The sequence below is a fragment of the Mytilus trossulus genome, unplaced genomic scaffold (assembly GCF_036588685.1).
Source record: "Mytilus trossulus isolate FHL-02 unplaced genomic scaffold, PNRI_Mtr1.1.1.hap1 h1tg000343l___fragment_1__unscaffolded, whole genome shotgun sequence".
Taxonomy (NCBI): domain Eukaryota; kingdom Metazoa; phylum Mollusca; class Bivalvia; order Mytilida; family Mytilidae; genus Mytilus; species Mytilus trossulus.
Window position 1 is genome coordinate 745548 of NW_026963332.1, and position 22087 is coordinate 767634.

Below are 22087 nucleotides of genomic sequence, written 5' to 3' on the forward strand. Positions count from 1 at the left end.
TGAAAATAACAGTAAGATTTGTTTAAAAATGAATATAAATTTTCAACTCCAAATCTGACAAATAAATGTACATGTATATTTATCCACTTGATTCTTGATTGAATGAAAATAAAAAAAAACATTTGTTCTTTTGCTGTTTGTTTAATAACACAACAAAATATTTCTTTTTAGCAAATAAGAATTTTCTTTATTGTTGTTCTTGGTTATAAAATGGTAAGAATTTTGGTGTTTTACAGATAAATATTTCAGAAGGAAACACTCAGGAAGTTTACTTTAAACATTTTAAAAACCACTAAATAATTTGTATTTTTGTGGTGTCGCTGTACTAAGTGCATCCTATTCATAATTAGTCCACAAGCAAAATGGAAAAGATAAATACATAAATAATATCCTTGTAGCTTACATATGTAAATATAAATAAGAGGGTGGGACCAATGAGACAACTCTCCATCCAAGTCACAATTCACAATAAAACTTATTTATCTATTTTTTTTGTACATTTAAACCTGCAATGAATTTCTATTGAAATTGTAGTAAATGTTTGTTTTTTAAATTTGAAAAAATTAACTGTCTCTATAAAAATAAGTATATCATCAGATCATGTAGTATGTAAAATATGCTGGAAACTAGTAAATTACAACATTTAAATAAGTTTGTTTTATGCTTCCTTATAATATGTCATGATGTACATGTACATGTACAGGATGGATAATCCCATTTAAGTATTAATGAATATTTTTAAATGTTTAATTTTAATGTCATTGCATAATGTAAATTTATAGAATTGATTATCAATTTTATAACATTCAAAATAATTTTACTGTAGTGAAGTAATTGAAAATAATAAGTATTGCTATTTCAGATAGTTTCTTATACAAACTCCTTCCTCTTTTATAGATGTAACCTGCCTCATATTCATTAAGTAGTACAAATTTAGCAAAATTTACAAAAAAATGAAAAGGAGGTAGTATGATTTTAGTAATTTATTTGACTCCTTGATATTGTAAAGAATTGAACTTGTGTAGAATCTTGGATTGATTTTATAGATAATAAAATTCCACATTGTTTGCTAACCTTAAGCATGTAGAATGTACAGAAATGTCATTAGAACTGTCACTGTGAAATCCTTAGAATGTCGTTATTCAAATATTTAACTGAAATTGTTGCCCCTTGTGAAGCAAGATCTGCTACCCTTCTGTTGTACGTGATATCACTCCCTGTTTTTTGTGGTGGGTTCAGTGTTTCTCAATCTTAGTATATTTTCTACTTTTGTAACTGTCATGACTGAATATGTGGTATTTTTTTGCCATGATGTATTTATGCATTTGAATATCTCTTGTGTGGTGTCTTCTGTCTCTCTCCTTCCAACTGTTCAAAAGGTCAGACAGTGTCTAAGTGAAAACACTTGAAAAAACTCTGACATCTTTTTACTCAAAATAACTGTGGCTTCAATTTTCAAGTTTTTAGAAACATGAATAAACATGTACATGCATGGTAAGTTTGTAACTACTGTGAATGGTCAATTCATTGTTATTTGTTCGATACCAAATTTCATGGATTTTGTTGGTAAGCAGAACCATGACAAACATGTACTAATACAAATTTTCTATTAGCTTGTATTCAGACTTCTGCAAAACCACTAAATCAAAGATCAATCACATGCAAGTTTCCTCAATCTATGAACATTAATAAATGAATCTGCAGTATACATGATATAATATATTTGTATACAACTTATTAGTCAGTCAGCTTCATCAGTTCCATATCTTTATTCATAGGTTTCAAGACTGGTTATTCTTCATGAGGAAGCAGAAGATGGGAATGCCATGCCAGACCTCGGTCAGCCTGTCATGACAGTCAAGACTGCAGTAGAAAATCTAGTTCGAGTAAGTACGATAATTTATAGTGAAGAATATGGGACCTTAAGCTGCTAAAGGGAAACATGAAAATTTGTCAATTTATTGGTTTAATGAAAAATTAAGAAATACTAAATGTTCATATTATTCTGAAGTCATTTCAGTTGATCGTTTAAAAGTTTACTGATCTACAATTGGTAATGCATGGTCAATTAATGCTTGTAGGCATTTTGTGGTTGAATTTTTATTAGTCTACAGCATTCAAAATACAAGTCAAACTAACATTATTGAAATACAATTTTGTAGCTCTTCTTTACTTTTTTGTAGTTAAATGTAGAACTATAATATCGGTGTTATGTTTTACATCTACAAGAAATAAAATTGTTTAAAATAGCATAATTACACATATTCTATTGACAGGTTGGTTATGATACATGTAATAGCAGTGATGACCAGATTCTCAAACAAGACATGCCACCGTGCCTCAACCGTGTGGATGAAGCCTCACTGTTCCTACTTCAAGCTTCAGATATGCTTAGGTCAGACCCTTTCTCTGCTGCAGCCAGGAAAAAGCTGATTGAAGGATCAAGAGGTCTGTAGAGTAGTAGAGGGATGTTTATTTTCTAGTTTTATAAAAATTGCTGGAAAGTATGATAAAGTCTTCAGCTGTTTTCTGATCTTTGATAGAAATTGTTGTCTCTTTGACACATTTCCCATTTCTATTCTCAATTTGAAATTTAACTGTCAAGAAAAAAGGAGGCTTCTAAGAAATCACAAATGTTGTATCTGTGGTTTAGCAAATAGTGTTAAATAATAGAAAAAACTTGTGATTTCGTTCAAAATCCTGGTACAGATAACTGCTGCTGAAGTCAGATAATAAGAACATCGGTAAATTATGACACTCATACTCACTAAGAATGAGTGACAGTTTGTAATAATGAGATAAAAAAGAGTGTTACTACAAGACTGTTAATTATTTGAGAGGAACAATGATCAAATGAAGGGAAAGTGATATGGGATGAGATGATTGAAAATACCTTGAAACCAGAATACAATGTAGTTGTTTCCTGTGCATATTTTAATAATAATTACGATCAGTAGCTATATGTCTGCTGGTTTATGTAATCTTCAATGTTTTAGGCCACTGAAATTCCTGAGTTCCTGTATAAGACACAGCCGGGCCGTAACTAAAGCTAGGGTTTGAATGTTTTCTCTCAGTAAAATGGCTTAAAATGACCCTTTTTCTTTTGATTCTTACTTTAGGAAACATCAGTATTGCTTGAATCTGAAAGCATTTTTTTATGCAAAAACGAGCTGAGATTGCTGTTCAGGGTATGCCAATGCTCCAGCTTGCTCCCTATTGAAGGCCGTACTTTGACCTATAATTATTAACATTAAATACATTGTGGCCGCAGATTTTTTTTCTCAATAAAACCAGTGGCTAAAAATGACCTATTTTCATTCGATTTCCTTACTTTAAGAAACATCAGTATTGCTGGATCCTGGAAGCAATTTTTATGCAACTATCAGTCAGAGCTCAGACATAAATAAGTCTGAATCTGCTTTGGACTCATAGAGGTCTAAATTTGTAAGTTTTAGGATTTGTCTCCCTTTAATGTAAGACAAAATACGACTTGAATAAGTCCAATATTGTTAAATAAGAAATAATTGACCAGAATCAAAAAGTTGCAAATATTAACTCGGAGTCGATGAGTGATAAAATTTGGTTAACTTCAAGACCCATGCATATTAATAAGGAGGTCATGCATCTAAATCAAATAATGACAACATTGAAAGCCAATGCTTTGTCTTATAAAGAAAAATATGAATGAGAGTCTAAAATATCGGAGAAAATGTTAATTAACCTTACAATGCAACCACCTGAAATCACCTTTAATGAGGTAAAACATCTGTGTTTAGTAAGGATGTTCAATTAGATAATTAAATATAGATAGCTCAAGTCCTTGTAAACTCTCATACAGGTTTTTGCTGTCATAGGTGGTGTAGTTTGGCCACAAAGTAACATTAAGTTTTTTCACCAACATACATATACCTAAACAAGTCTGTCATTTTCTGACTTAGATAAGTCTAAAATTGAAACTACATTTTTATAATAAATACATGTTTCGACTTATTTAAGTCAAAAACAAAAATCGACTTGTTTATGTCTGAGCTTTGACTGACTATCGATAACGAATATCCGATATCATAAAAGATTCACAATACAAAGGGAACTTTCTCTGCTTAATTGAGCCCCTAAATAAATGTGAACAGTTAAGTTTTATTCAAAATTGTCAAAAAAACATGCTTAATATGTGTTCTGGTACGAATACTGGATAACAGACGGACAGCCACATGAAAAAAAAAATTAATACTGAAACGTTTCACTATCGATCAAAAATCCAGAAAATGACATATATCACGTATCATGATAACACTGTTAAAACTCTAAACTTGTGTTGATTAAATATAAATTCAAGTTCTTAATGTACATAGTCAATATTTCATTTTATTACTTCAAAAAACAATTTTGGTGTAGAAAGTTCAGGGGAGGCAGTTGCCTTTCCTGCCTCACAAGTGATTATGGCCCTGCACAGAACGGAAGCCCACCCCTTGAGAAAAAACAGGTTTATCCAATTTCAATTTTCCAATTTTGATTTTGATCTTAAAATGCACCTTAAGCAATGAAGATAGTATGGAGAGCCATTACAGCCAAATAATGATGGTTTGGGTAACCCCAGCATATGACTGTCACCACATGTTAAGGGTAAATAACATTTATTAATATTTTTCTGTTGATTGAATTACAGGTATATTACAAGGTACCTCTCAGCTGCTATTTTGTTTTGATGAATCTGAAGTAAGAAAGATAATTCGTACCTGTAAAGGAGTACTGGAGTACCTGGCTATTACAGAAGTTGTGGATAGTATGGAGGACTTAGTAACATTCGTTAAGGTAAGCTGCAGTTATGTACAGTTTGAAATGGTGACGAAATAAGTTAAAGATAATTGAATGATCTAAACAAATTTGAATATAATGGTGGTAATGTCAGTTTGTTACTGCATTCACATAGTGTTGTGCTGTTTATTTTAATAATACACATCAGGCAAGTGGGTAAAATATGGCACAAACAAGGGGGTTGAATTAGAAATTTCTTTTGCTGTTGTTTATTGAACCAATGTGAAAATGGAGGTTTTATGGTGATGGGGTGTAAAAACAATCTTATTTACATCTTTAGTTTCAAATGTCTATTATGAAAACAGAGATACAAAATTTTCTTCCATGTGATTCTTTAACATTAACCAGCACTTCTGTGAAAAATCTCCCCAACATTAATTTTAACTGAGTAACCATGTTTGCACTATATTTTATTAATTGTTTCTAGATAATACATAAGACTCAGAATGCCTTTATTGGAAAGGTAAAAATTGAAAGTATATTTTTAAATAGAAAAGAATGGATATATATATATATATGAGGTATTCATTCATGACACAAAATCAGTACACTCAAAGAAAAACACGTAATGCAAAGGGGACAGTGCTTTTATTGCTGTTCTTCATCTGAAAATACACAGGAAAACCATTTAATGTAATAAAACCTTAATTCAGCCCCTTCCCTATTTCTTTTTACAATTTTCTTATATATGGAGATGACTTTGTTTCCCAAATTCATATAGGCTTGAGGTATTAATAAAAAAATCCTGAACCAATTTCCATGTACCTTAATTTTATCCATCACTAAACAAATGCATAGTTTTTAGGCCTAAACTTTTATCATTGGGTTGTTTTATTTCTGCATTTCCCCCCACTGTTGTTGAAAATATTTTTTCTTTGTTTTTTAGAACTTAAGTCCAGTTTTAACTAACATGACAAAACTTGTGGATGGTAGAGAGAAAGAACTAACACACCAAGTTCATCGTATGATGCTGATCCGTTCTTTGGATGAAGTCAAGAATTTAACACCAGTCCTAATTAGTGCTGTCAAGATGTTCATTACTGCCAAACATACAAGTTAGTTTATATATTATACAGATCATCAACTGGTGTTGTTATAATCTAGTGCAGACCTTTCTAAACTCAACATGAAAAGATATTTTATACTTTTAGTTTTCTTAAATAAACTCCATTCAGGATGCCAATCCCAAATTTGCTCATTACAGAAGTTTATTTCACAGTTCAATTTTATAAATCTTAAGAAAATCTCTATACTAATACACATGTGCAAGCATTTCAACTTGAAGATCATATGGTTAATTATTTTATGTTTTAACATTATAACAATATTGATAGTGCCAGTCATTGATGAATTTTCTCTTGGTAAGTAGCATGGAGTTAATAAGCATAAATCATCTGGTCCATCTTTTAGAATAGCCCATACAAGTGGTCAAACTGCCCCCAACTTAAGCTCATTTATGATAAGGCAACTAGTACAATGCATATAAATAATATAAAATTAGTATCAAAGAATGTTAGTTTGAATAATATTTTCCGACTCCGGAGTAGTTCCCTGTATTAAGAAAATGGACATGCCTTGATAGATGTGAATAAATATAATAATATTTGTTCATCTGGTATAAAAAGTTTATTATTAAAAAAATGTACTAAATAATACATTTAATTTTATAAGCTGCTAAACATTCAGGAATACTTTTAAGTTCAAAATTGGGATTTGTGTAAGTGTTTGAAATTTAATATCTTGCAAGTTTTACTCAGATAAGTTGTCCCTCTTTGTTTAGAGATTAATGAATTTGATTTTATATTACTTAAGATAGGATACATATTTCTCTTCATTATGATTTGATATGTGTTTACTGAATTAACGTTAAGCTTGCCTTATAGAAGAAGAAAAATATAAGTCTTCAAATCGTTAAATCATCAGCTAAACTACAGACCACTTCCATATTCATGCATTTTCCTGTTCATTTCCTTTGTCACAATGCTTATGTTATTACATCAAATTAAAAATTAAATGTTCACAGCTGCCATCATTTATGCTGATTGTCCTTGTGAACCTTAAGTTAATCATAAAAAGAACTTGAAATTTATAAAATTTTGTGAATTATGATGTGTTCTACACGATCCACATTATGATCTTATGTTGATATGAACAATGTGTCATACTGCCATAGCTAACATGCCAAGATAGACTAGAAACTTGGGGTATAGAACCTATAATTCAACAAATGATCAAAATCCTTTAATACCTTTAAGTTAGAATTTATCCCTTCTAATGGAGATTGATGAAGTATATTCATTCATTGAAGTCATACAAAAACTAGTCATTCTCATGTAAAAATGGAGAATTGCAATTAGAATGTTTACAGAATCATATAAAGCATGAATGAATTTTTAGTAGACAGATTTAGTTGTTTTCTTTATAGATGAACCTTGTTTTGTTAATCTAAAAAGGATATTTTAAAGTTTTAAATAGTTTTTGACCCTTCTTAATAAACAAGAGTATGTTTAGTTAATCTTCTTTCTATTATATTGTTAATAAAAATTGGAATTGATGAACCTAGTCTGTTTGTATTTTGTAAACCACACATCAAAATGTTTCAATACACAACGTGAGCTTAAGTTTTTGAATGGCTGTTTTAATGTTAAACTAACAATAATTACAAGAAAACATGAACTGAGTTTATGAAATATCTTCCAGAAAATATCTGTTCTAATTTTGTACATAATTTTCATACTAAACACTGCTAGTTGGTTATTTCTAAATCAATAATTAGCAGCACAAGTCTGATATAAATCTGTGTCATTTAAAATGAACAAAATAAGGAACATAAATATTTTAGATGCATATGAGTGTTTATCTGTTTGATTTGTTTTATTTAGTTAATTTTGTTACACATCCTATTTATAGTTTTTTACGATTTTTTTGTTTTATTGTTTCATTTAGCTATTTCTTCTATTCTTATTTTATTCATATATTATTTATACACTTATTTACCAGTTTCAGTCAGTAGTGATTACTGTATCTTCTTTTGTTCAAATTAAAATGCATTTTTTTGTTACTTTAGGAAGCATTGTTGATCAGTCTTATGTTATAAGAAGCATAATTTTTATTTTGAATGTTTTATAATAGATGCTGGTGCCCCAGAAGCTCAGTCCAACAGAGATTACATTGTACGTAAGATGTCTGACGAGGTACAGGAGATTATCCGTGTCCTACAGCTGACAACATATGATGAAGATGAATGGGATGCTGATGATGTCACTGTCATGAAGAAATCAGTGGTTAGTATAATGTTTATTTCCTTTCCCAGTCCATGATTTTTTTTAAACATACAAGTAATTCGATTTTTTGTGAAATCTGAATTGTGAAGACATGCCTAAATACAGAAATAACACATATCTCGTTCAAAAAGTGAAACATGTTAAGCATTTAGAAAGGATGCATCATTTTGAACAAGCAATGCCATATCATCAACCATTAATATGTGACAAATACTGGTCTAATATTTGTATTTCAGTGATTTGCAAGCGCTCATAATTTTCGCAATTTACAAAACAGTTTCAAAAAGACGAAAGTATTTCAAATCAATTTCGTCACTAAAATTTTCAAAATACAGTATTTCATTGTAAAAAGTTATTTTCAGTACCATACTTTGATAAAAGCTTGTCAAGGTTTTTTAGATATTTTGCGTAACACTCTTGGATTTTGCAAATATGTCTTACTATGACATTTTTCTAATATTGGAAATTCTGCTTAAAGAAGTAACCATTCATGAATATGACCTTATAGATTGTGGAATATATGCTTCATTGATAAAATTTGTAAGGATTCCCTGGAATCCAGTGTCTCACCTGCTTTATGAATCTTATAAATGTTTAAAGAAATTTAAATGCAGACTGTATGTAATTTTTACTGGAAGTCCATATATAAGTAACATACTGAAAAACAGGAAATATATTTTTACAAAATTTTCTTCTAGAGACTAGCTTTTGATCATAAACAAGTTTGGTAGAAATCCAGAATAGTTTAAGAAAGTTATTCTAATTTTAAAACTTTAACCACAAAGTGAATGTAATGTTAACTGGCAGAAAGTCCATTTATAAGTAAAATACAATTAGACTGGTGTTTTTTTTACAAAATTTATTTCTGGATACTATCTTATGATCATACACAAGCTCCTGTCCAAGTTTGGTAGAAGTCCAGGACAGTTTAAGAAAGTTATTTAAATTCAAAAACTTTAAACACAGAGTGAATATTTTTGGACGCCGTTAACAACTACGACGATGCTGACGACAGAATGAAGCATTGCTTAGTCTTGCTTTTTTGACAAAAGTGGAAGGCTCTACAACAGTCACATAAGTTTTTAGGTCTTATCTAGGATTATTTCTTATGAATGCTTGAGTATATTTGATATTTCATCTTTTTAAAAGATTCAGATATAAATCAAAGATTGTTATAATTAATGAATATTTATATTTAGAATGCAATAGAACAAAAGATGAAGCCAGCATTTGATTGGTTAGCTGATCCAGCAGCTTTGGTTGGTAGCTCAGGTATGGAAAACATATATGCTTAGGTTTCTTCTTAGGGTTATTCCAGTGGGTGGTGTTTATAAAAAGTGTAGTTCCCTACCATACATTTTCCCCTGGAATAGCGCCATCAGAAATGGTTCTACTTTTGGTGCATAGTGCAAGCTCAATATGACCATTGTTTATTAAGCACTGTATAAGTTGAGATTGATAAAATGTAGGGACTTTCATAAAAATAAGAAACAAACTTAAAAACTAACTTACCTATCTGCCTGTCATCTCAATCATTTCAAACATGGCAGTGGAAACACATTTTTTTTAGCTGATTAATAAACATAGAAATTGTTTTGTTATCTTGCCCAAGAAATTTTTTAACATCTATTCAGACCTTTTGTGAAAACCTGAACATTTTAATCTTTTTAAATAGGTGACAAAGCTCTGAGTCAGATTTTAGAAGATGCTCGTAAAGTTGCAGAGAGATGTACAGACCCAGCTGATAGGGACAGAATTCTTAAAACTGTAGGAGACATTGATTCTATGAAAAATGCCTTGTCAGAACTGAGAGTTCAAGGAAAGGTAAAAGAATATATTAATGCAATTTTCAAGTTTACACATTCTATGAACAGTGTACAGTGTTATGAAACTAAAGTTATATGTATTCTTCTTATTATACGACCGCAAATTTTGAAAAAAATTTCGTCATATTTTGCTATCACGTTGGCGTCGTCGTCGTCGTCGTCGTCGTCGTCCGAATACTTTTAGTTTTCGCGCTCTAACTTTAGTAAAAGTGATTATAAATCTATAAAATTTTATCACAAGGTTTATGACCACAAAAGGAAGGTTGGTATTGATTTTGGGAGTTTTGGTCCCAACATTTTAGGAATTAGGGGCCAAAAAGGGCCCAAATAAGCATTTTCTTGGTTTTCGCACTATAACTTTAGTTTAAGTTAATAGAAATCTATGAAATTTTGACACAAGGTTTATGACCACAAAAGAAAGGTTGGGATTGATTTTGGGAGTTTTGGTTTCAACAGTGTAGGAATTAGGGGCCAAAAAAGGGCCCAAATAAGCATTATTCTTGGTTTTCGCACAATAACTTTAGTTTAAGTAAATAGAAAATAATGAAATTTAAACACAATGTTTATGACCACAAAAGGAAGGTTGGTATTGATTTTGGGAGTTTAGGTCCCAACAGTTTAGGAATTAGGGGCCAAAAAGGGACCCAAATAAACATTTTCTTGGTTTTCGCACCATAACTTTAGTATAAGTAAATAGAAATCTCTGAAATTTAAACACAAGGTTTATGACCATAAAAGGAAGGTTGGTAATGATTTTGGGAGTTTTGGTCCCAACAGTTTAGGAATAAAGGGCCCAAAAGGTCCAAAATTAAACTTTGTTTGATTTCATCAAAATTGAATAATTGGGGTTCTTTGATATGCCGAATCTAACTGTGTATGTAGATTTTTAACTTTTGGTCCCGTTTTCAAATTGGTCTACATTAAGGTCCAAAGGGTCCAAAATTAAACTTCGTTTGATTTTGACAAAAAATTAATCGGTTGGGTTCTTTGATATGCTGAATCTTAGAATGTACTTAGATTCTTGATTATCGGCCCAGTTTTCAAGGGCTTATTCTCATTTCGCCTTAGCTGTCAAAATTTATTTATAAAATTAATCCCAGTTTGCCTTAGTACAAATTTTCAGGTACACACAAATTAACTAAGGCGAAATGGGAGCTTCTGTAAACAATAAAATTAAGTTATGTTTTGTTTGTATTGCAATTAGTTGATATTTGTTATTTTGATGTCAAATTCTTCCATTAAATACTTTTTAAAGGAATGATATATTTTTTTTTCATTTTTGGTGTCCCACTTTTTATAATTGCTCCTTTTCCCCCTGAAAGTGTTTTTTTTTTACTTATGTGTTATATTTTGGAAATAAAGTCTTATTAGAATGACAAATTGGATATGAACATTTCATATTTTAATGAATAAATAAAGACAATTATCATGCAAGTAAAAGAGACTGATATACACATTTGAAAATTATCGCAAACTCTTCGGAGAAACAATACAAGAAACTTAAGATAAAGCAATTATTGCTCAAAGAAAGAAAATGGCAAAAAAAATTAAACACATTGAGATCCAATAACTCAAAAGATTATTGGAAATTACTTAACAGTAGAAAAAAGAGAGCCCAACCTGACATCCCTATCAACAAATTATTCGATTTTTCAAAAATCTGAACGCCGCCCCAGAAATTGAGGAAAATACAAATATTCCAACTGTAAACCGGAATGATGTCGATAGGCCTAATGAAGATCTATACAGAAGAATTTCTAAAGACGAAATTCTTAAGAGCATCAACAACCTAAAAAATGATAAAGCATTTGGGGATGATCCTATAATAAATGAATATATCAAGTCTACAGCTAGTTTATTCATTGAATTTTACGAAAAATTATTTAACGTTATATTTCGCACTGGTATTATACCTGACAGTTGGCTAGTTGGTTACATTAAGCCTGTTTATAAAAATAAAGGTAACAAGTTGGACCCCAAACATTTTAGACCAATTACCATTTTGAGTTGTATGGGGAAACTTTTCACCGCAATTTTAAGCCAGAGACTAAATCTTTTATCTGAAGAATTCATGATTTTAAACGAAAACCAATGTGGTTTTAGAAAGGGTTATTCAACAACCGATAATTTATTTGTGATATATAATTAGCACAGTTTTGGAGATTTTTTAATATTTTTTTTATTAAAGTTTATGTTATGTAATTAAACAAGTCTGTGAGAAAATATATTTTTTGCTTTCTATTAAACTTTTTGTGTTGCATAATGTGAAGGATAATTAAATTATTTTGATTTTTCTAACTGCATGAATTAAAAAAAAATGCAAACAATATTTCAAGAGAAGCAACTTTCCAACTACATTTATTTTCTTGTAGATTTTTCCTGATTTCACAACTTTTGAAATCACTTAATTTATTTAAAAAAATAATTAAAGAGAAACAAATCCCTAACTACATGTTGTTCAAATTGCTATAAAAACACAAAGGTTTAATTTGTTTATTTAATATTTTTATCTAAATTCACATTTCGCCTTAGTTCAATTCCCATCTGGCCTTAGTATATTTTATACCTTTTTTACCTGGAATTCACAGCTAAGGCGAAATGGGAACACACCTTTTCAAGTTGGTCCAAATCAGGTCCAAAATTAAACTTTGTTTGATTTCATCAAAAATTGAATAAATGGGGTTCTTTGATATGCCAAATCTAACTGTGTATGTAGATTCCTCATTTTTGGTCTTGTTTTCAAATTGGTCCACATTAAAGTCCAAAGGGTCCAAAATTAAACTTAGTTTGATTTTAACAAAAATTGAAATCTTGGGGTTCTTTGATATGCTGAATCCAAACATGTACTTAGATTTTTGATTATGGGCCCAGTTTTCAAGTTGGTCCAAATCAGGATCTAAAATTATTATATTAAGTTTTGTGCAATAGCAAGTCTTTTCAATTGCACAGTTTTGGGCAATGGCAAGAAATATCTTATTGCAAAATATTGTGAAATAGCAATTTTGTTTTTAATTAGAGTTATCTTTCTTTGTCCAGAATAGTAAGCAAGAAATATCTAATTGTAAGAATTTTTTTTATTTGGAGTTATCTTTCTTTGTCCAGAATCAACTTAAATCTTTGTTATATATACAATATACAATGTACGTCTGAGTCAGTGACAACCCTACAACAGATGTATCCATCGGATCGCCATCAATGATGGTGATACATGGCTGTGTACATAATGTATATACAACTCGTCTAAACATCAACCCAACAATGTTAGATCTGTAAATTTGCTTTCGCAAATTTTTGGTTCTTCCCTCGCCGGGATTCGAACCCATGCTACTGTGATATCGTGACACCAAATCGCCTGCACTGCAGCCGTCCCGCTAGACCACACGGGCTCTCTAAAAAAAAGAGCTTTCGGTGGCCATATGTTACCTTTCCACGTCAGTTTTAATCTAGCGGCGTACTACAGTACATGATATATAAGGCATGAAGATGTTATTGTTACAGATCAGCTAAATTATCTATAGTAAAGGATCCTACAATTAATGTAAGATACAGTCACAGAAAATAATTATATTCATAAGTACGTCTGAGTCAGTGACAACCCTACAACAGATGTATCCATCGGATCGCCATCAATGATGGTGATACATGGCTGTGTACATAATGTATATACAACTCGTCTAAACATCAACCCAACAATGTTAGATCTGTAAATTTGCTTTCGCAAATTTTTGGTTCTTCCCTCGCCGGGATTCGAACCCATGCTACTGTGATATCGTGACACCAAATCGCCTGCACTGCAGCCGTCCCGCTAGACCACACGACCACCTGGGCTCTCTAAAAAAAAGAGCTTTCGGTGGCCATATGTTACCTTTCCACGTCAGTTTTAAGGTAACATATGGCCACCGAAAGCTCTTTTTTTTAGAGAGCCCAGGTGGTCGTGTGGTCTAGAGGGACGGCTGCAGTGCAGGCGATTTGGTGTCACGATATCACAGTAGCATGGGTTCGAATCCCGGCGAGGGAAGAACCAAAAATTTGCGAAAGCAAATTTACAGATCTAACATTGTTGGGTTGATGTTTAGACGAGTTGTATATACATTATGTACACAGCCATGTATCACCATCATTGATGGCGATCCGATGGATACATCTGTTGTAGGGTTGTCACTGACTCAGACGTACTTATGAATATAATTATTTTCTGTGACTGTATCTTACATTAATTGTAGGATCCTTTACTATAGATAATTTAGCTGATCTGTAACAATAACATCTTCATGCCTTATATATCATGTACTGTAGTACGCCGCTAGATTAAAACTGACGTGGAAAGGTAACATATGGCCACCGAAAGCTCTTTTTTTTAGAGAGCCCAGGTGGTCGTGTGGTCTAGCGGGACGGCTGCAGTGCAGGCGATTTGGTGTCACGATATCACAGTAGCATGGGTTCGAATCCCGGCGAGGGAAGAACCAAAAATTTGCGAAAGCAAATTTACAGATCTAACATTGTTGGGTTGATGTTTAGACGAGTTCAATATACAATGTATATTCACTTTTTACTACCAACTGATAAATTAAAATAATCTTTACCATTCAGTGATAACAAGCAGTTTTTTTACATCTTAATATTTTATGATGTATTTAAATGAGTAGTTATTGTTGCAAACTCCATTAGAAATTTTAATTCAGATTAGTTTTGGAATAAGGGAAAGGGGGATGTGATTAAAAAAAATGGGTTCAATTTTCTCATTTGAAATTTCATAAATAAAAAGAAAATTTCTTCAAACATTTTTTTGAGAGGAATAATATTCAACAGCATAGTGAATTGCTCTAAGAGAAAACTAAAATTTTAATTTCATTAGAACACATTCATTCTGTGTCAGAAACCTATGCTGTGTCAACTATTTAATCACAATCCAAATTTAGAGCTGAATCCAGCTTGAATGTTATGTCCATACTTGCCCCAACCGTTCAGGGTTCAACCTCTGCGGTCGTATAAAGCTACGCCCTGCGGAGCATCTGGTATATATTTCAAAAGTAGGAAGACATTTTAAACAGCCCAGTACATTGACAGTTAACATTACTTATATTTTCTTTCTCTTTTGCATATAACTTTAAACTTGCTATGTGACTTCTATCAATAAATTTGCATAGTATGAAGTTAATCAATTTTATAAATTTATTTTGCTTATAGGGAAGTAGTCCTCAAGCCATGTCCCTTGCCAGAGAAATACAGAACAAATTGAAGGATCTTCAGAATCTAACACAGGCAGGAACCATGAAAACAGAAAGATCTGGCATTCGTAAACCTGCACCAACAGTAGAAGGCAAGGTAGAACAGGCAAGGCAATGGTTGGCAAATCCTGCCTTGGATGATAGAGGTCTAGGTTAGTTTCCTTTAGTGTTGGATAATCGGTTGAAACTACCAACCAATTATCTATTACAATCGGATGACAGCAACCAACCGACTATCGGTTATAATCGGATCGTTATACCTTGCCCTTTTTTTAAAAGGAAATCATGCATTTAGTCTCATTGTACATGTCTTATGTGTACATTCCATATCATTGCAGAGTTTATATATTCATATTGATCTTTTGTTTCCGTTTCATATTCTGGTGTACTAAATTATTTTCAATGGTGTAACTCACAAAACAATTTCAATAACATAGCTGTATGAACATTTGAATGCTTCTAATTAGGAAAAGATATATAAAGTTTTAACTTTTAGAAATTTAAAATTAACACAAAAAAAATAAAACAATGCATTTGCATTATAATATATACAGTAAACAAAGGATATTAAGCCAATGTCTGTTGATTCGTGTAGAACGCTTTTTTTCTCACTTCTGTGATCATTAAATTCTGTCAATTGTGTCATTCCTGCGTCTGAACTTATAATTGCAAGAATGCGGAATTATTACATAGTTGAACTGTATCCGATTCGTGATTCTTATATTTTTATAATTTAAATGGCGGACAAATTTCGGAAAATTTTCAAAAATAAACGATGTTTGGCAAGCAATTTCAAAAGGAATATGACGTTTTTGATGCTACAAATGGATAAAACATTACTAAAAGGCAATTTGCAACACTTTCTAATGAAGCAAAGAAATTATTTTGTCTAAAATCAGAATGATTTGTACCGCTCTCAAGTAACAAGTACCGGTAAATGAAAGAAAGTATTTCATACAAAGTTATTAATGTTAAATAACATTCCATCAATCTGCAAATGCTTTAGTCACGTTTCTAAAGAAGGAAATTGGTTAATTCTTTAATTATGGGATGTTTGACATTGTTACTGTCATCAACGGATATTTTTTGTTTGACTGCGCATATAATATGCAAAACGTAAACAGACCAGAAGTTGATCAGCTAAAAGTCCGGAAACTTTAATGACAATCGATTGAACAAAATCCCAATCGATTATCGACATCGCCAGGCCCAACCAACTGATTTCAGACTTATTCCGATCATCTGAACAACACTAGTTTCCTTCTTTAATATTGGCCAATTACTGGTCAGTTATCATATGGCTCACCAAGATAAGACTAGGAGCTTTATTAAAAAACCTCTATTAAAACAAAATCATTATTAAATGCCAATAAGGAATTTGGTTCAGGTCTTAAATCAATTTTAGAATAAAATGTTGAAAATGATTACTTTTATAAAACGGTTTCATGGGTTGTAAAGCAATAAATGACAATAAAGACATTGAAATATTATTTTTTTCCACAGGTGAACAAGCAACTAAACTAGTTGTAGCTGAAGGTCGCAAGGTTGCTGACTCCTGTACTGGGCCCCAGAGATCTGAGTTATTGAGACTTTGTGATGAGACAGAGATACTGACCAATCAGCTATCAGATCTTATCAGAAGAGGACAGGTATTTTACTGATGAGCTTTGCCTTACAACTATTAGAGATATAGCTCTTGTCTAGATAAAACCTTTCTGCACTAAGCAATCATCAGTAAAGTCAGTGTTGATTGACCCAAACCTTCCATTGATTGATTTTAAAGTTTGTCATTTTTTGTTTATCAAAAAATTGCCAGAAAATTTCAGCCCAAAGAGTATTTCCCCAAAACATGGAATTCAAACTATTCATCTCGAGTGGTATTCTTTATGACCATAATTCATTGGTAAGATGTAGAGAAGGTTAATTGAGTTTAGAGTGTCAACTTTTAAGGCACTTGCTGTCATAAGTTTTCTTAAACTAATTACATACATACTATTTTCCTGCATGCATATTAGCAAGGATAATATACCTTGCTTATAGTTTCTTCTTCAGTATTGTGAAACACCTTTAAATCGAAAGTTTTCTTTGAAATAGGTAACACACCTTATTATTATTTTAGTATCATTTATAATTATATGTATATAAGTAATAGTATGCTTACGTTGTAAAGTGTTGAACGATAATATCTTTAAATAGAAATGTTAGATGTAATAAGTAATGTATAATTGTTTTCAGGGTGACTCTCCTCAAGCTAAAGCCATAGCTAGACAACTTACTGAGAAACTTCACAACCTACAGGCTAAAATACAGGAGGCACTTGTTAATCAGGTATGGGGAATTTTTCTCTAATGTAAATTGGAATTGACAGAAACATTGTGAAAAAAAGCAAAAGCAGAACAATTTTGTGATATTAAAGGTCAAGACTGTTGCAGGATTTTACTATTGCTATTTTTATGCCCCATCTTTGATAGTAGAGAGGCATTATGGTCAGTGGGTCTGTTCGTCCATTTGTCTGTCTGTCCCTCTCCAGGTTAAAGAGTTTGGTCAAGGTAGTTTTTTAGGCAGTGCCTTATGCGAGCACCCTGGATTTGTGTGCTACCTAATAAATGCTGAAATATGCACCATTGTTATCATCTAGCTAGCTACTATATTATTTATAACTTATTGGACAGTTTTTTCATACTTTTCATTCTGGATTACAAAAAATATGACCAGAAAAACCTTAAATGATCGTCGATTTTCCCAAAGGTTTTGAAGTTGCACATTGGAAGTAGAGCACATTAGAAATCCTTATGTAATTTATTCTCCCCTGAGCTTTTGGCTAAGATGTCAAAGAACAAATGTATGAAATGATTAATCGCCGAAAATCTCTAAAGACAAGTAGTTAAGATTTCCCAAATTGCAAAAGTCGTAGAGATATTGTTTGTCGTCAATACGTAGTCAACTACGTATGTATACGTCAGTAGTCTATTACATAAGTTCAACTGATCACGCTGTTGGCGGCAATTTTGAATCAGAAAAAGAACATTTCGTATCTTTTCAATTTGGACGCAAGGTTTCAAATTAGCGGTGGTTCGAGGTCTGTGACCTTCCAATTTTGCAGTCGGACTTTCTACTTGGTTACTAGCTACGCCCTACATGCCCGAGGGACCTTGAAAGAAAATGAAAAAATAACTTTGCAAACATTTTTACCAAAGTTTCCTAATAAAGATCAATGACATTCTCAAACTTATTTTTATCATTACCATTCATGAGAGCGATGTTCAATTTGTTCAACCACTAGCTTTATACAGAAAATCGCCGATTAATAACGTGTAAATCTGAGTAAAATCGTATCTCACTCTCTGTCAAAAACAACATTGAAAATAAAATGGATGCCGCGAGATTACAATATCTGATCCGATTCCGGAAGCGGATAAGGGTAATCCCGGGTTTTGGCTATTTTAAACTAGAAAATCCAGACAGGTGACAAAATACATCTATGCATGGTGAATAAATATAAACACTAGAATTGAAAACCAAAAGATATATGCTGAGACTACTATAACAAAGTAGTCTCAGATATATATATAAAAGATGAAAATGCAGAAAATATTTTGTACATCAATTATAGTGTCAAAATCCAATACATATATACTGTACATCCAATATATATCATTAAAACAGAAATTTATGTGTCAACAATATATAGTTTTTTAAGAAAAATCTATGGAGTAGAATTAGAGATTTGGCGATTTAAAGACGAATTTTAGAATGTTTTTAGCCGATTTTATGTGCTTTCTATACAAATATTCACCCATATTAAAAGAAATCAATCTGCAATTTTTAAGATAATAAAAGAGATAAATGTATTATTTTTTCGATTTTCAGTTGTAGTTCAACAAGCCAAGGTTGTTTGCAATTTTTTAGCAAAATCTGCGACATAGCCCATTTACTGTTCCTTGACCTTAAAAAAAGATTGAATGACATACAAGTCAATCTCATAGGCGACACATATGCATATCACTTTGCTAGACCCTAACACCTGTCATTTTATTACAAACTTAGACATCATGGACTTGGGGTGAAGGTGGGAGTCATTTACATTTATCAGTCAGACCTCAGCATTGATCCCTGTAGTAGTAAACATTTGTCTGATTTGTGTCTCATAACTTTTGTACTGTACAACACAAACTCAGTTTTTGTTTCCAGGGAAGCAAGTCCATTCATACTTTTACAAGCTTGTACTAAAGTCAACTTGAACTACTAACAGTCAACTAATACGAACAATTACGATCAAGTAGAAGAACTGCAATCATTGCAAATGTGTACCACTCCTGACTCATTAAAGACTCATGAACATTCGTGGTCATGTGCGTTGCTATTGAGAACCTTGATAAAATATGAATTATTTGCCTTAATGTTTAATTCATTATATGAACATAAATGTACAATTATATATGAATGTTTAATGTTTGTTCTTTTAAATCTTTAAAAAAAAAAGTTGAAGCAACATTACCACAGTTTTCATTATTATATTTGCCTTGTTTTTGGTTAACTGCCTACAGTGCTTACAGCGCTTTGATTTATGAAATTGAAGTCCAAGCAACTTGAAACTTAGTACAAATGCTCCCTATGATAAGATCTTTCTAATTTTGATGCCAAATTGGAGTTTTGAACCTAATTTCACTTCCATTGAACATAGAAAATATTTGACTTAAAGTTCTTTAAAATAATCTATAAATATAAGACTTTTTACACAGAAACATATAATGATACAGCCTGTATTTATCCTGACAGGTTGCAGAAGACTTTATAGATATAACAGGACCACTCAAACAACTTCATGATGCTTCTCTGACACCACTAGGTAAGATTTGGTGATAATAATCAAAGTAGGCTTGGACAAAGACATTAGACTTGTTTAGGGCTGTTCAAGTAGTAAATATGTATTAGGGTTGAATATAAAATGATTTTTTTTTGTTGAGGGAAAAAAGGATGGAAGCAAATGAAATTCTGTTACAAATGAATATAAGAATTAAAAACCAATTGTTCAGAGAACAATTGAAAGTCTTTCCACACCAAAGAAATTTTGATAAGAAGATAGTTTCTTCATACTGATGCGATAAATGATGGTTTAATTATCTTTTTGAGTGATATAAGGGAGATAATATGCTACTTCCGGTAAAATGAATGGCACATCCGGTCTCATATGATAGCTTCTTTCAAACTTATTCCAAAAATATATAGTTTCTATATACTTTTGTATGTAGAATGGGAGATAATTGGCCACTTCCGGTTTGTTTGAAGTCATTTTAAGTCTTCAGTAATCTGTTTATGTATCTATATGACAAAATATATGGATTCTGGGTACTTTTAGGTGAAAAAATTGCAAAAATATTTACTTCTGGTTTTCTAAAGGTCACTTCGGGTAGCCATTTTTCAAGGTCATTTGTCACTTAACCTTTTGTATGAGGTCAAATGTCTTTATAATGAACTTAATTGAAGTTATAATCAAATAACCTGATATCAAGACATTTCAGGGGCAACAACTCCTATAAGATGCCATTAAATTGTATAAGACTAAATGTAGCATATCTTCATTACAATAAAGCTGACATTTTGCACTTGTTCTTTAATATGTATCTTTCAAAGTGTCAGAAAAAATGCAAAAACAAGCAAAAGTCACAATTGAGAACTTGACCTTTGACCTTGACCTCATTTTCTAAGTTAGGACCTAGGGGACTCAAATAAAAACATTCCAGAGTTATACGGTTAACTGTTTATGAGTTAAATAAACATACCGACAAATTTATTTTGTAAAGGTAGATAACTCCTATAAAATTTCATCGAATTGCTTCGATCCAAATACGCCAAAAATTACTGAGGATGTAACGAACAATTTGTAAAAAGAATTTTGTCGCTATCTTGTTTTGTTACGAAGGAGATGCACACAGAGGATAAACAGTAAAAAGGGAGATAACTCTTACATAGAAAATGGTTCGCCTTAGCAGGGTGACATTTAAAAGCGCATAAACTATACGATACCATATGAGAAATATCTAAGCGACATATTGCGAAACAAACATTTATCGCAAGAACAAAATTTGGCGGAAGAAAAAAATAAAAAAAATAATAATAATCAGAACAAATACAATAAGTCTTTCCACAGAAAAGTGGAAAGACTTAATTATGGACAATAGTTTATACAAAAAAATGTTTCCTTGTACTTTTTTCCAGGAAAAGGCCTTGTTTAGTATATATATTTAAAGGATAAAAGAAAGCTTTGATTTCTTAACCAAATAATAGTTCTTTGTTGCATTTCTTCATATTCATTTGCTTAATGTATGTGGAGACTTTATAAACAAATATCAGGTATAACGAAAAAGTAGACATTTTACAAATCACAACATCTGCCAACACTTGAGTACAGCAAGAATATATAGAGACATACAAACATAAACAACAAGAAACATCTCATTGTCCTGATAGTCTGACTTTGTACAGGCACAAAATGAGGAAGGGTTTAATGCCAAATAAATATTATGTTGCTTTAATTCGATACTTTCAAATTGAACCAACCAGTGTAAGGACTATGGTTGACTGTTGTTTGATTTTTGGATGTAATCAGAACCTTTACTTGTGTTTTCAGGTGTTCCAGGAAGGGAGGAGAAATTTGATGATAGAGCCAGGAACTTTGAATCTCATGCTTCTAAACTGGCTGACACTGCCAACATGGTTGCCACAGCTGGTGGCTGTAATAACAAGCATACAGTCCAGGAAATCTTCAAAACTTCTAATCAGGTACGGTAAACTGGTTTTAAGTTAACACTACAAATAGTCATTGCTGTAATTCATTATTTTTTACATGGCCATTAGATGTAAAATAAACTTTTGAAATAATTCAGGTAACCATTTTTTGAAATTTATGAAATGACACATAATATTCACTATT

General features: G+C 31.6%; 1 protein-coding gene across 7 annotated transcripts in view; it reads left to right on the forward strand.

The window, feature by feature from the left end:
- LOC134701771 (vinculin-like) overlaps positions 1-22087 on the forward strand; it is a 50841-nt gene that overhangs the window by 4058 nt on the left and 24696 nt on the right. For all 7 annotated transcript variants that reach the window (XM_063562894.1, XM_063562900.1, XM_063562896.1 and 4 more), the window contains exons 2-13: positions 1779-1886; positions 2277-2448; positions 4667-4812; positions 5702-5870; positions 7948-8099; positions 9299-9371; positions 9775-9923; positions 15113-15305; positions 16657-16802; positions 17389-17481; positions 19933-20002; positions 21785-21936. In XM_063562894.1, the coding sequence (XP_063418964.1) occupies positions 1779-1886; positions 2277-2448; positions 4667-4812; positions 5702-5870; positions 7948-8099; positions 9299-9371; positions 9775-9923; positions 15113-15305; positions 16657-16802; positions 17389-17481; positions 19933-20002; positions 21785-21936 (1623 nt within the window). The remainder of the gene's footprint in view (positions 1-1778; positions 1887-2276; positions 2449-4666; positions 4813-5701; positions 5871-7947; positions 8100-9298; positions 9372-9774; positions 9924-15112; positions 15306-16656; positions 16803-17388; positions 17482-19932; positions 20003-21784; positions 21937-22087) is intronic.